Source organism: Lissotriton helveticus, chromosome 9 (genome assembly GCF_964261635.1).
Source record: "Lissotriton helveticus chromosome 9, aLisHel1.1, whole genome shotgun sequence".
NCBI lineage: Eukaryota > Metazoa > Chordata > Amphibia > Caudata > Salamandridae > Lissotriton > Lissotriton helveticus.
In genome coordinates this window covers 57,199,921-57,214,957 of record NC_136070.1, presented here as the reverse complement: position 1 = coordinate 57,214,957, position 15,037 = coordinate 57,199,921, and the positions used below count along the sequence as shown (strand labels likewise).

Genomic DNA, 15,037 nt, shown 5'->3' with positions numbered 1-15,037 from the left:
GCGGGTAATCGTCTAAGAAATGTGACCATTCACGTAGTCCGTTAAAAAGCACGTGAATGTTAGGATTAGTGTGAGGCATAGCCAGATAGGCTGGACTCGCGGTCACATGGTTTGTTGTTAACCAATCGGTGCCATGTATAATGGTGTCATGGCAATGGAATTTGTGTACTAGTTTAAAATAGAACTCGCTTGAATGTAAATATCAACAAATGTAAATCTATTTCCCTGGAACAAATACGTGTGAACATATGTTGACTGATGCAAAATAATAAATGAAGGTGAAAACGGATACAGATCGACCGAACATTAACATTCCAATAAAAGGCAATCTCATAAATTCATACAGATACATATGATTATATATAGCATAGAAATTCAATTCGGTCATTAAGACCATTAGGTTTACTGGAGTTCAGCAAATAAATCCAATAGTTCTCTCTTTGTAAGAGAAATCGATTATTGTCTCTGCCTTCAATTCTTTCAACAGTCTCCAGTACCACATACTGGAGTTGGGAAATGTTGTGATTTGCTTCCATGAAATGTGGCACAGGGGCACTTTAGCATATAGATTAAGTTTGAACTCTCGCAGGTTGCGTTTACTTTAAATCTGATTTTGTGGCCTTTCATTGGATGCGCTATTTGATTGCCTCTTAAAATGTTGTTGCAGTTGCCACATTGTAAGCAAGGGCGAGTTCCACGATACTGTTTTGAATCACTTGAAGTATGTTTCAACATTTCTCCGAAATTTCTATTTCTGGTGAATGCAAAAAGGGGAGGGTTTTCAAAAGACTGTTTGAAATCTGGTTCTGTGGCAGTGTACGTCGGCAAGACAGAACGCAAAATTAAAGTCAGACTAAATGAACACAAGTCAAATATACGCACAAAAAATGTAAGATCTTCGATAGCAACACATTTCATGGAAGCAAATCACAACATTTCCCAACTCCAGTATGTGGTACAGGAGACTGTTGAAAGAATTGAAGGCAGAGACAATAATCGATTTCTCTTACAAAGAGAGAACTATTGGATTTATTTGCTGAACTCCAGTAAGCCTAATGGTCTTAATGACCGAATTTAATTTCTATGCTATATATAATCATATGTATCTGTATGAATTTATGAGATTGCCTTTTATTGGAATGTTAATGTTCGGTCGATCTGTATCCGTTTTCACCTTCATTTATTATTTTGCATCAGTCAACATATGTTCACACGTATTTGTTCCAGGGAAATAGATTTACATTTGTTGATATTTACATTCAAGCGAGTTCTATTTTAAACTAGTACACAAATTCCATTGCCATGACACCATTATACATGGCACCGATTGGTTAACAACAAACCATGTGACCGCGAGTCCAGCCTATCTGGCTATGCCTCACACTAATCCTAACATTCACGTGCTTTTTAACGGACTACGTGAATGGTCACATTTCTTAGACGATATCCCGCGTCACACGCGAGCAAGAACCCGGCTTTGATGCACAGAAGATGCGCTTCACGCGCCGATCAAGTAAGTTTTAACATCCCCGGTAACCTGTTTACCTTAGGCGTAATTGTTGGCCAGAATACACGTATTCACTTGCACGTTCATTTATGTTCTAGTTTCAAATTCAAACCGACGACAGAAGAATAACACGTGAGAGAATTTTAATGCACTTTTTTCCTTTTGAGTTTTCTCTTGAGTTTTGCATGCACTCACACCAAGGCAAATTACACAATGTTGGTGGGGCAATCACGAGTATCTATATGCTTAGCTATGTATTTTTGCATATGCAGTATACAATTATTTGAATGAGGATTTTTTTGGTCTTGCTTCTAGCTATTGTCCCGGATGAAGGGCGGACAGCCCGAAATGCATTGGACATTAATTGTGTTATTTCTACTCATTACAACAATCAATGAACTTAATAATTGAACATGAGATGTTTTGAATTTTGAACTTATGGAAATACAATAAGATTTTCATTTTGAACAAAAACATTGTATGAATTTTTCTTCAAAAATCGTTAAAGATGATTTCAGAGCAGAGCGCCAGGGGATGCTTGCAATGACCATTGCAGGCACTTCTTTGTACAGTACTTTTTGACGTCTTTGACAGGAGACGCCTCCCAGGCTGCAAACCTCACAAACTTAAAAAAGCGCGCTTTCATTTGAACTTTTCAAATCTCATTGAGCTGTGCGACCTTCCATTTCACCTTTAGTACAATACACCTCCTAATAAGCCATGACTTGTGATAAAACAATAACTGCAGGTTTACCGGACCCTTGGACAACTCACTGGGATCTATTCCGCTCTAAACTAAGAATGAGCTATTTTGAGCTATTTACTATTTATCGACTAAATTTGCATTTTCTAAGGAACTTCATTGGATATGAATGCTGGCTTAGCGAAAGAGTTGTGCAGCAGGCCAACACTTGAGAGACTGACTTCAGTGTGCCATGTTAACATGGCACACTCAGGCTATGTTGCGAACAGTTGTAGCAGCAACTATCATGTCAAGAATAGACTATGGCAATGTCCTTTATTTAGGTCTCCCTAAAACCCTGATGAACAGATTACAGGTCGTGATGAACGACGCGGCACGACGGATCTTTAGACTCCCCAGAAGGACTAAAGCCTCTCCCCTATTACGGAGCCTACATTGGCTCCCTATAAAAGAGAGGGTAGAGTTTAAGAGTCTATGCACGGCCCATAAGGCAATTTATGGCCATGCTCCTGTATATATCTGAGACCGGTTGGAAGTGTATAGTCCAAAAAGAAAACTTAGATCCTCTGATTCTCAGCTGCTGACCTGCCCTCGGTTCAAGCTGGTAACCAAGGGAGGGAGAACATTCTCTGTGTTGGTCCCTCAACTATGGAATAAGCTGCCCGAGGAACTGCGCAGAGAGGTGAATCTCCTGCGGTTCAGAAAGTGTCTAAAGACATTACTGTTTGGGAGGGCTCTGGTCGCAATATAGGCTGGCTACTGTACTACCTTCTTGTGGGACACATAGTTATTGTATGAATTCCATCGATTTCCGAGCGCCTAGAGACCTGTAGGTGATTGGCGCGATACAAATCCAATATAGCAATAACTATAACAATAACATGGTTCGAAGCTCAAAACCAGAATCGTTGCAGGGTGGTTGCTGCCTTGAGGTGGCATGAGTGGGTCCCCTGTCCAATGTGTCTGGTACGGATGCTGAAGACCACAAGTCTTTCTGGAGTCTTATTCCTTGGGTGGTGGCTGGAGGTGCAGGTATTGACATCCTGAATCTTAAAGGAGAGCTGGCGGCCAGCTCTTGGCTGACCACCGGGTCCTCTTGAGTTCATACCTGATGAGTAGGTTCTTTCCCTCAATAGTGGTCCTTAACCTTCATTACACACCTCCAGTGAAGGCGAGGTATGCTAACTGGAGGCTGCTTATCTCCTAGAGAAGGTGTTGTGTTTCTATCTAGGACCCTAATTCGATATTCCCGATTTATGCCCTTATATGGCTATCATAAATAATACCCTTATAGAGGCATAAGAATCATATCCATATTTAGTATTAGCCCATGCAGTCCAAATACGGCAAGACTACTCCCCTAGACTCCTAGAAAGTACAATCCGTTCTTTAAACAAACCAAGCCTCCAGCAGCCCGGGAATTCCCCCTGCTTTTGTTTTGATTTGCACAAGAACTCCTTGAGACTTCACCACTACGAGTAGGTGGCGGTGAAGTACGAGAGGAAAGCAGCACCAAACAGGTACAATCTTCAGTGAGCATTGCTGATCCTGACATCGATGATAGCATTCATTCTCACATATGCACAATTGCAGCATTTTTGAACTTGGTCGAACTTTCACCTGATGTTGTAGACCAATTTTTTGCTAGCCTGTCTGAAATGATGTTCTCCCCCTGAACAAAAAGAATAACTTTTTAAAACAACGAGCACACAGCGTTCCCTGAACTCTGAATTCGGCCTTCAGTTTTTGATAAACACAGCTACTGAAAACATTGGAACTATTTTTTCCCCTGAGAGCGAAATTATTTTTTTCACTTCCAAAATATTTACCCTTTTTTCTGGCACAAAGTACTCTGCTTAAAGTAGAACTATTCTTAGAGAACAGAGCTTCTATTTTAGGAACTCTAGAGACAATATTTTACCTCAGCCTCTAGCACATGTACAGCAGTTATATAAATATGTGATGGAATGGTCTCTACCTTCTTTTCTGTATTCAGTCATTTCATGTGTAATTTTCGCAATTTATTCAGCTGATATATATATATATATATATATATATATATATATATATATATATATATATATATATATATATATATATATATTTAACTGAATGATAACACTGCTCGAAAAGCGTACAGTACCAATACTAATTTTTGTGTATTTACCATATACCATTTCAAATGCGAAATTTGTATTTTGGGGTGGGTTGGAAAACACACATGCATCGTTATGTTTAATATTGCTTAGTTTTTAGTAATGATGGACATTAATTTGTGGAGTGGGTGTTGTGTTTCTATCTAGGACCCTAATTCGATATTCCCGATTTATGCCCTTATATGGCTATAATAAATAATGCCCTTATAGAGGCATAAGAATCATATCCATATTTAGTAATAGCCCATGCAGTCCAAATACGGCAAGGCTACTCCCCTAGACTCCTAGAAAGTACAACGCGTTCTTTAAACAAACCAAGCCTCCAGCAGCCCGGGAATTCCCCCTGCTTTTGTTTTGATTTGCACAAGAACTCCTGGAGTTCTTAGTGACGTCTTATGTCCAACCTTGCGTCAAACCCTGCACCTTTCAGGTATAAATATACCAACGTTGCCTTAAGCAAACACACAGTGGTTTGGAGCAGAGCGGCCATCTACTTGCCCAGCTGATACGAGAGCCGAAGGAAGCCGCCCCTCCCTTTTGATGCGCTGTCTTTTTCTCAAGCCGAGAAAATCGAGCTCCCTTGCGGGTTGCTGGGATATAGAGTCCTGAGAGAGAGAGATACAAGACCTCCTTCATTCTAAGAACCAAGGTACGGGGCTGACTAAACCCTTAAGAGAATTCTTGATTCAGATCCTTGGCAAAAACCCAACTTAACTTAAACTGCAACTTACTCCTTCCCACATATTAGGCTTAGGTCCGGTACACCGGGGTAGGCGTAGATTAGAAGCACCAGTTGAGTACGTTAGTCAATATTTTTATGTGTGTGTGTGTGTGTATATATATATATATATATTATCCATTTGAAAGTATCATATGGCTAAGAAACCATATCAATGCTTCTACAGTATTATTTCATAATACTCCTTTTACTGTACGCACTTTACTTCATGATAAGCATTGCAATTGTGGCAATGAATTTCTTTTGCATGAGAAAGAAGACTGCTCAATAAATAACACCTTTTATTGAAAACGCCCGTCTCTCTATTTCTCTGCAATCTGGTGAAACTAAGTGTGCACGATTGACTGAGTGAAATAGTTGTCTATTGTTTTCACACGACTCTAGAGATACACTCTTTATTCTGAGGGAGCAAAGTTGTCATGTTTATGCGGTTGTCAGAAGCTAATCCCTTCTTGTCTAAATCCGGAGAGTTAACTCTTTCCTGAACATTCGAGAAAGTTTCTAGTGACCTCTGAGCTAGCTGTCAAAACTAATTAAGTCTAATATAGTCAGTAGAGACCTAGTCGACCTCAGTCCTACGTCTACACTACTGTTTATATTATTCCAATGCGCAGAGCGTATTGGGAATATAGGAACTACACTACAACGGTAAGATCTTTGTATTTGTGTCATTTTGCAGTGTAGTTTTTAGTGTTGCTGCGCCACAGACTTCTATGTAAACATGATCTATATTTATTCTACAACTTAACCACTGCTCTACAGGTATGAGTGGTGTCAAGTCCCATTTTCTTGTCCTCACGACTTGAGTCAGAGACTTGTGTTGCTAATAAAGTAAGATATTGCATTGGATAAGAACGTTGTCATGTATGGTCTCACTGAGCTGGAAATAGTAGTGCGTTGTCTACTTACATTGCAGGTAGTTTCGATTGCTTGAGTTTCCCTCTGAAAGGGGACTGGAGCAACCCCAGACTGACCGAAATGGGCCGACCCCTTTTTGGCATTGCATGTGTTTTAGTTCAAAGAGAACCTGGCCTGGCAGTTTGGGTTCCATTGGGAGCAGGGCCAAGGCTGAGTTGCACAACTGGTTCCTGTCTGAGATGGCATGATGGTCAAAAAACGACGAACAGCAATGCAACCCGGAGTAATTACCAATGGCTGAGATCATTGAAATATTCTACCCACCACTTTTTTTTGTACACTCCCCCTGTGGGGTGTACAAAAAATCTGTGGAGGTAGCAGATATTTTTTCCGAATTTACATAATTCAAGACTTTCCAATTTTCCTAGGCATTTATTGTAAAATATTTAAAGTAAGCTGGGCATGTTCTTTCTTCTAATTTTAAGGTCCAGTGAGAACAAGATGGACAGCAGCAACTTGGCTGTGATCTTTGCCCCCAACCTTCTACAGTCGAGCGACGGAAGTGAAAAAATGTCAGCAAGCACCGAAAAGAAGCTACGTTTGCAAGCTGCTGTTGTGCGCACGCTGATTGATCATGCTCAAGATATCGGTGAGCACCTCAAAGTGTATGGGTGTTGAGATTTTGATTTTGCTTATTTGATGATTCTATATCCCTGCATGAATCGAAATCACCCTAGGAGAGGCAAACAGTGTGTACAAGTTATGACATGTCTTGTGTTGTGAGCGCCAGGAGATTACCTGTCCTTTGCAGGAATCGGTTTTGTGATTGCTGGGTTTGTGTGTGTATTGAGTATTGCACTTGGCTGTGTATCTAAAGCGTCGGCACGACAATCCTTTGGAGTAAAGATTCTTTTGAATTGTGCATCACAGTATAACTTGTTTTCTTAGAATAAAATTTCCTTTTGTCCTCTTAAAATTAAGTTTCATAAATCGATCTTAATAGTGAATGTTTTCTTTTGTTCATTGATATATATACGGCATGAACAAGGCCGTAGGGTGGAAACATGTAGCAGAGGATGCATTTCATACAATAATACATTTCTAAGTACTTCAAGTGCCTGTCTATGCTCTTGGCCTGAGGATTGTGTATATATGTATATGTGTGTGTGTGTGTATATATATATATATATATATATATATATATATATATATTTACAGACCTTGAAGCATTATATAAGTATTAGGAGGAAGTTGTATGCCTATAGATATTAAGAAATGCGTGGGAATTGACATTAAGCTTGTATTGCATATTTCCACATTGACGCATCTTTGCACTTCACTAAAGTACTGTATAGAAGGCCTTAATTAGAGCAGCTATCATCCATGGGTATTTAACCCGCGAACCGCAGGAACTGCATCATTTATGGGGTTGGACAGCCTCATAAGTTTTTGTGTATTAGGTATACATTCGTTTTCATACTACAGCATTGTTTTAGCTTATTATATACTAGGGCTGAGTGCAATAGGGATGCAGTGAGGCACCCAGATATTTTAAATCCAAGAGGATGTTTACATTGCTAATTTGCACTGAGACCACATTTGCACTTTATGGGCAACCACAATAGCCTATGTGTATTACGTTTACATTATGTTTTTACACTGTAGCATTGTTTGAGCATTCCATATACTGTAGCTGAGTGCAACTGGGATGCAGCAGGGCACCCAGATATTTTAGTCTATAACATGTTTACATTGCCAATTTGGACTGTCAACACACTTGCACTTTACAGGATACCAATAGAAGCCAATTATTAGAGCATTTATGCCGTGATTGCAGCTAACAGTAATATACATATATGGATGCAGAACTACAGTAGGTTGTCAGTAAACTACATGTATTAATATGCCGAAGCTACTTTAAGCAATTTCACATGAAATAAATGGCTGCGACCTGTGGTGATATAATATGCTCAGTGGTAAATGACTAGGACAATGTGTTATTTTAGCACGAGTATACTAGGTTGGCACTGCCGAAGTAATATTTGTTCATTATTAACATGAGCATTGATTTACTTGCAATGTTTGCACAATGTGTACAGTTATTTTGTATGAATTTAAAAAGCCGGGAGTATTTGACACAGGCAACCGATCTTGCAAATCTTTCTTCCATGTTTATGCTGCAGCAAGTCACGAGGTCTCAATCAATTAAACACTGTCACTTTAAATATGAGCACTGTGATTATACACGTTGTCATGTGATCAAGGCTCCACGGAGCCGAACCGGTATGCGACTAAATCTGCAAGGAACTAAATAAATGTGCACTTATCTGAAGGTCCGTGTCCGAGGTTTTTGTCGAAGAAAAGCGGGAATTGTTGGTTGCTGATATATATATATATATATATATATATATATATATATATATATATATATATATATATATATATATATATATATATATATATATATATATATATTATTCTTCACATGCTTCCCTAGCACATCAGACAACTTAGTTCAGAAACCTAAAAAAGGCCTGCTTTAGGTGTGCAAACGCATCTATGTCCACCCTAGAGTCACACTTTTGCTTCGGGGGAGAGGGCGCCCCTCCCTCCTGGGGTGTTTGGGGGGCCTTTGGTGGATCTGGCGCTGGTTCAGCCCATTTGGCAATCTGCGCTGACATGCCCTGCTTCAAAGGCTCCATGGCCTGGTTTACTGCCCTCTGTATGGAATCATCCATTGCCTGATAAAACTCATCGTCCTATTGGAGGAAGGACAAGGAGCCCATCTCCTGGTACTGATCTTGGTCTGACTGCATGGCAAGTCTGGCTATAGTGACTCAATGTGTAAAGCACACGCGTGACACAACAGGCAATTTCTGCGAGTGCTGGGAGCACAATTTTGGTTGGGAAGGGTCCCAGAATGAAATGGGTGGACCAGAGGCACACAATTCGCGAGCTGATCCCTTGGGACCCTCACTTGGCTAATGTGGGCTAGTGCCATCGGAGACAGTGTCCCACACTGCGCTCTCAACTGCACATTCAGACCCTGCAGGGTGTCGGGAGCAGCCCTCGTATGGTGTAAATACACTTGGGGAATACAGACCCAGCAAGCGTCACTCGGGTAGCAAGAGACAAGGTTTGGCATCTCAGGACCGCGTGCATTTGGCAGTAAGTTTGAAGGGAAACTCGTGCTGCCGAGAGAGGTGCCACTGCGCCCCCAAGCGATGGGAGGACCTCACCGCAGTAAATAGTGGGCAAAACTGCGTAAAGCACACAAGTCTCCCGCGACTGGCACGCAATCTAGAAAGGATTCAGATTATCACATAAAAGAAACCTACTACTGTACGCCCTCAACAACATTAAACACCATATTATGCAGCAGAAGAGAAAAAAGCAACTTAACTTGCAGCAAAGAAAGAGGAGTGAAAGTAAGGACCACGTTGGGACCATGCTACAGGCTGAGAGGAAGGACTTTTGGACTTGGACTATTGCCTGGTGTTCATGGAAAAAGTAGTTTTGTGTTTTAAAATGGCTGCTGTTAAAATGAAGCGAAGGAAGAAGGCATAATCCTCGCCTCCGTGTCCTTAATAGAATGGAAACTTACCTGTACTAAAGCTAGGCAAAGTTTAATTCCGAAAGGTGAAAAATACAATGAGCCTGGAAAAAAGGGATTGCTTGCATATTCTGGATGTAAAGATTCTATTATGTTGGAGAGCTAAAATGCATGGTTTACTATCTCAATGACACAGGTTATAAACAACCTTTTCTTCAGTTAACTTTATTTTTCCCTTTTCTTGTTGTGATCCATAACTCCCACTATTTAATATATTGTGGTTAATATAGTGCAGTGGCCATAAACTTGTGTTCACTATGGAAAGTATTCTGCCCTATTGATGTGATGGGGAGTAATATTCAGAGAATTATTGCAGCAGATGCAACAAGGTGATAGCTAAAATGTACTTTCATGGTTATTTAAGGTGCTTGGGTGTTTTGGTCGAGGACTTGGAAGATGAGTAGGACTTGGGATCAGAATTGGAGCACAGGTCACACTTGGGGAAGCAAATAGGGGGAGGGAGGACTTGGGAGAAGCTGGAAATGACCTGGGGAAGCACTGGATGAGGATTGCATGGGGTGCAGGATTTGGGGTTTAGTGGGAAGAGATCGTTGAGGAGTATTAGGTTAAGTAAGGGGGCTTGCAAGGACTGGGGAAGCAAATAGGGGGAGGGAGGACTTGGGAGAAGATGGAAATGACCTGGGGAAGCACTGGATGAGGATTGCATGGGGTGCAGGATTTGGGGTTTAGTGGGAAGAGATCGTTGAGGAGTATTAGGTTAAGTAAGGGGGCTTGCAAGGACTGGGATAAGTTTCGGGATTGGGAATTAGGAGGATTGGGGAGGAATGGGGAGATAGGCTTGAGCGTCTAGAGAGGATTGAGACAGAATTGAGAAGAGAGGATTGGCGTAAAAAAACGTCGGGAGATATGGGGGGGGGGGAATTGAAGGTGCAAGAGTATTTTTGTGATCATGTCTAAAACTGGCCCTCTTGACTGTTTGTGGTTTGTGGGTGGCAGTCATGAAACTTGTTAATTCATGATTGCATTTAATATTGTGTCTGTGTGTTTTTCCCCTACTTAGTAATCTCCCAGCCGACTCCCCCAGGGAGTTAATGGCAAGGTTTTGGGCTAGTCTACTCCCAATTTTGATACTAGGTAGGCATAGAAGCACATGCTAATGTTCTTGTGTCGGGGTCTTTGCTGTTGAAATCAGTGAACGTGGCAAGTAATGTGTTGCAGCTCAGGAGAAAGTCGCAGATTCTTTGACTTGCAGACACATGTTGCCATGAAGATAGGGGAAAAGAAAAAAAATCAAGAAACTCCACAGGGACTGAGTGCGCACTAAACCAGACAGTGGCTGTGACACCTGCTGTTCATGAAAGTTGTTTTAAAAATGATTTGATACCAGTGGGTACTTTGAATTCTTCTTGGGACGGCAAAGGCTGTCCGTCATTTAAAAGTAGTGGTTCAGGTAGTTGTGCCTCTTTCTATGACACTATGCAATTCCTCCTTGTATTCCAGAACTACAGACAGCTGGAAAGCTGTTTGGATTGTCCTATTGTTGAAAAATAACAGGCACCAACCCTGTAATTTCCTCTAATTGTTTATTTCTTTGTTTCCATTGGCAGCTAAACTCACTGAACATGTAGTTTGTCTTTGAACCTTGAAGTCAGCAATATTTTAAATGAAACCATGTATCCTGGGATTTTAAGTCGGTAAAAAGGGCACTGCAGTCCTACACCTGAATAATAAACAAGAAATCCCACTGGTTTAAAGTTCTAATGTATAAAATAATTATTTTCAGGGAGAAGACAATCTAAATTATAATAGTAATATAAATCAAAACATAACATTACCTTTATTAAATCATTTAAAAAAAGCTATAGTACAATCTTTCAGATTCATGATTAAATAATTACAGATGAATCTGTATGTAGATATCATGTTGGGTTGTCCTGATAAGTATCACAACGTAGAGCTTTTGGGGATACATTTATGAAGCCTATTTTAGCAAATCCTATAAAACATATGCTAAAGTAGTCTTTCAAATATTGAGTCCATAATTACAGAAGAATTTATATAGAAATATAGTACATCCTTTGGGTTTCGCTTTGTGCAGTCAGCACTTGTTTCGGCACCCTTGCTTATTCAATGCTTCTACAGTGTTCTTGATCTAGCACATGAGTTCCTAAATCTAGAAGTTCAAAATTTGTATAGCGCACTACTCACCCAGAGGGTCTCAAGGCGCTTGAGGGAGGCGGGTACTTTACTTATCGAATATCCAGGTTTTTAGTTGCTTTCTGAAGGAGAGGTGGGTGGGGAGAGAGTTCCAGGTTTTGGCCGCTAAATATGAGAAGGATCTTCCTCCCATGGCGGATCTATGGATGCGTGGGATTGTGGCGAGGGCTTGGTTGGACGATTGTAGTTGGCGGGGGGTGGGGGGTGGGTGGGTGTAGAAGGACAGGCGTGTGTTGAGGCATTCTGGTCCTAAGTTGTAGAGGGCTTTGTGGGCGTGGGTGAGGAGACGGAACGTTATTCTCTTGTTGACGGGGAGCCAGTGGAGGTCTTTCAGGTGACCGGAAATGTGAGTTTGGCGGGGGATGTCTATTATGAGTCTGGCTGAGGCGTTTTGGATGCGTTGGAGTTTTTTCTGTAGTTTGGCTGTGGTTCCGGCGTAAAGGGTGTTTCCATAGTCCAATCTGCTAGTGACCAGTGCGTGGGTGACCGTCTTTCTAGTATCGGTGGGGATCCAGCGGAAGATTTTTTTGAGCATACGTAGGATGTTGAAGCAGGATGTGACGGCGTTGGCTTGTCTGGTCATCGAGAGGGAGGAGTCCAGGATGAAACCCAGGTTCCGTGCGTGGTTCGTGGGTGGGTGTGGGTGCTGTTCCCAAGGCCGGAGGCCACCATGAGTTGTCTCAGGCGGAGGGGGATGAACCTAAGATGAGGACTTCCGTTTTGTCTGAGTTCAGTTTTAGACTGCTGATCTTCATCCACTCAGCTACTTCTTTCATTCCTTCGTGTAAGTTGGTTTTGGCGGTGTTTGGGTCTTTGGTGAGGGAGAGGATCATTTGGGTGTCGTCTGCGTAGGAGATGATGTTGAGGTTATGTTGGCACGCGATGGATGCGAGGGGACTCATGTATATGTTGAAGAGGGTGGGGCTGAGAGATGATCCTTGTGGTACGCCGCAGATGACTGGGGTGGCCTCTGATCTAAAAGGGGGGACTCTCTGGGTTCTTCCGGTGAGGAACGAGGTGATCCAGTCCAAGGCTTTTCCTTGTATTCCGATGTTGCTGAGGCGTTGTATTAGGGTGCTATGACATACTGTGTCGAAGGCTGCAGAAAGGTCAAATAGTATGAGGGCGGCTGTTTCTCCGTTGTCTAGTAGAGTTCGAATGTCGTCTGTTCCTGCGATGAGGGCGGTCTCGGTGCTGTTTGGCTCGGAAGCCGGATTGTGAAGGGTCGAGGGATTTGTTGGATTCAAGGAAGGCGGCGAGCTGAGTGTTGACTGCTTTCTCAATGACTTTGGCAGAGAATGGGAGGAGCGAGATGGGGCGATAGTTCTTCAGTTCAGAGGGGTCTGCTGTGGGTTTCTTCAGAAGGGCGCTGAGTTCGGCATGTTTCCAGCTTTCCGGGAAGGTAGCGGAGTCAAGGGAGCAGTTGATGATATCTCTGAGATGGGGTGCGATGGTGGAGTCTGCTTTGTTGAAGATGTGTTGGGGGCATGGGTCGGTAGGAGAACCTGAGTGGATGGAGTTCATGAGGCGGATGGTGTCTTAGTGGTGATTGGGTTCCAGGCGAAGAGGTTGTTGGAAGAGCGTTTTATTTCGAAAGGGGGGGCTGTGGACTGATTTCCAAAACTGTTGTGTATGTCAGCGATTTTGTTGTGGAAGAATGAGGCAAGAGTCGCAGAGGTCTTGAGAGGGGGTGATGTCGTTGGTGCCGGCAATGGGGTTGGTAAACTCTTTGACGATGTTGAAAACTTCCTTGCTGTTGTGGGCGTTGTTGTCGAGAAGAGTTGAGAAGCTGAGAAGTTCAGTTTCAAATAATTCATTGTCCATTTCCAAAGATTATCCTCCTGCTCACTTTCCAAGATATATAGGTTGCGCATGTCGGTACGATTGTCAACTAGATTTGCCACCCCCTGTTTAACAGACCTAGTTGGTCAAAAGTTCCCATCACTTTCCTTGTTTCAATGTTCTGTCTAAATCTACAGTTTCTGAAATACTCGTTCTCTTGGTGACGCAGGGCGTATTCCTGATTCCATTCTGGAGAAGATCCCTGCTATGCTTGGAGTTGATACTGGCTGTCCCATGCCCTTCTTGGAGAACTACGAGGATGGTGAATGGGAGTCTCCTGGTGAGCGTAAGAAGAGGAGACGGCGCAGTGTGGGAGGTGAGGAGGATGTTCATGCATGTATGTCAAGAATAATGCGTATCCGGATACGGTATTTTTGAGGTTTTTCCATAACCTCTATGCAAAATTAAACCTTACTGGTGCGTGTGCTGGAAAATTCTGATACAAGCCCCTGCTGCACGCAGTATTTTACAAGTTGTAGTATTTTCTATGTGTAAACATGTTCCCACAGCACCTTCCACTCAGGAAAAACCCTGATGACCTGATAGTCATCTTCAGTGTGCACTTTGGCAGTAGTTGCCTCATCTGTGGCCCAGTTCCCTCTTTGCAAATTTGACCTTCAACTACGATCTCCAAATAGTGCGCATGAAAAAAAAATCTTGCTTCAATAGGCAATCTGAGCACTGCACAATGTGTATTCCTTTCACTGCCATTCTTTATGTCCAGGACTCAACTTGTCCTCTAGTACAACCACACCATAAGTAAGTGTACTCTTGGTTTTAGAACAGCAAGATGATCTGATTTTTAAGTTGCATTAGCTTTGTGTATCTTACATTTCAGATATTGTTAGTGGAGCGTTGAACAAACTTAAAACTAATCGCACACCCACCACTACTCCCCAGACCGACCGAAACGGTAGGTACATGTAATGCTGCATGTGGTAGACCAGCTCCAACATCCCTAATGAAGTGTTTTATAACAGCTTATAATTATGCTTTTTTTTAAATATTGCTTTCTTTTTTAAATTATCCACTAATGTGCCAGCCATTTTGAACAAATTCCTCTTGCTGGTACTTACTGAGTAACATTTCGGAGGGATATTGGACTTGATTCAGAAGCAGCTATGGTAATTGCTTTTTGTGCACTTTGCTTCTTCATGGTTGACTTTGGCACTGCTGCTTGTAGTTTACAGATAATACCCTTTCCTGGCTTTTGAAGTAGTATTTTTCCCTACTATTGCTCCCCATGTCCTCTATTGTTCATTACTAAAGAAGTGCTTTGGCTTGGACAAACATCACCTAACAAAATTTCTTTAGTTAATGCCTTCTTTCTGCATTGAATGGCTAAAATTAACGTTCCTGCTTCAGTCTTGCGCCTCGTAGTTATATTTGTTAATGTTCTTTTGGATGAATGTGTACATTGTGATTGTTTTGCAGTAGATTC

The 15,037-nt window shown here is 41.9% G+C and overlaps 1 protein-coding gene across 3 annotated transcripts in view; it reads left to right on the top strand.

The window, feature by feature from the left end:
* The window catches only part of ARHGAP11A (Rho GTPase activating protein 11A), a 146,528-nt gene that overhangs the window by 53,590 nt on the left and 77,901 nt on the right, over positions 1–15,037 (top strand). For 2 of the 3 annotated variants that reach the window (XM_078659448.1, XM_078659447.1), the window contains exons 5-6: positions 6,449–6,612; positions 13,766–13,912. In XM_078659448.1, the coding sequence (XP_078515574.1) occupies positions 6,449–6,612; positions 13,766–13,912 (311 nt within the window). Of the gene's footprint in view, positions 1–6,448; positions 6,613–13,765; positions 13,913–14,434; positions 14,510–15,037 lie in introns of all 3 variants that reach the window. The other variant, XM_078659446.1, reaches the window with a different exon arrangement.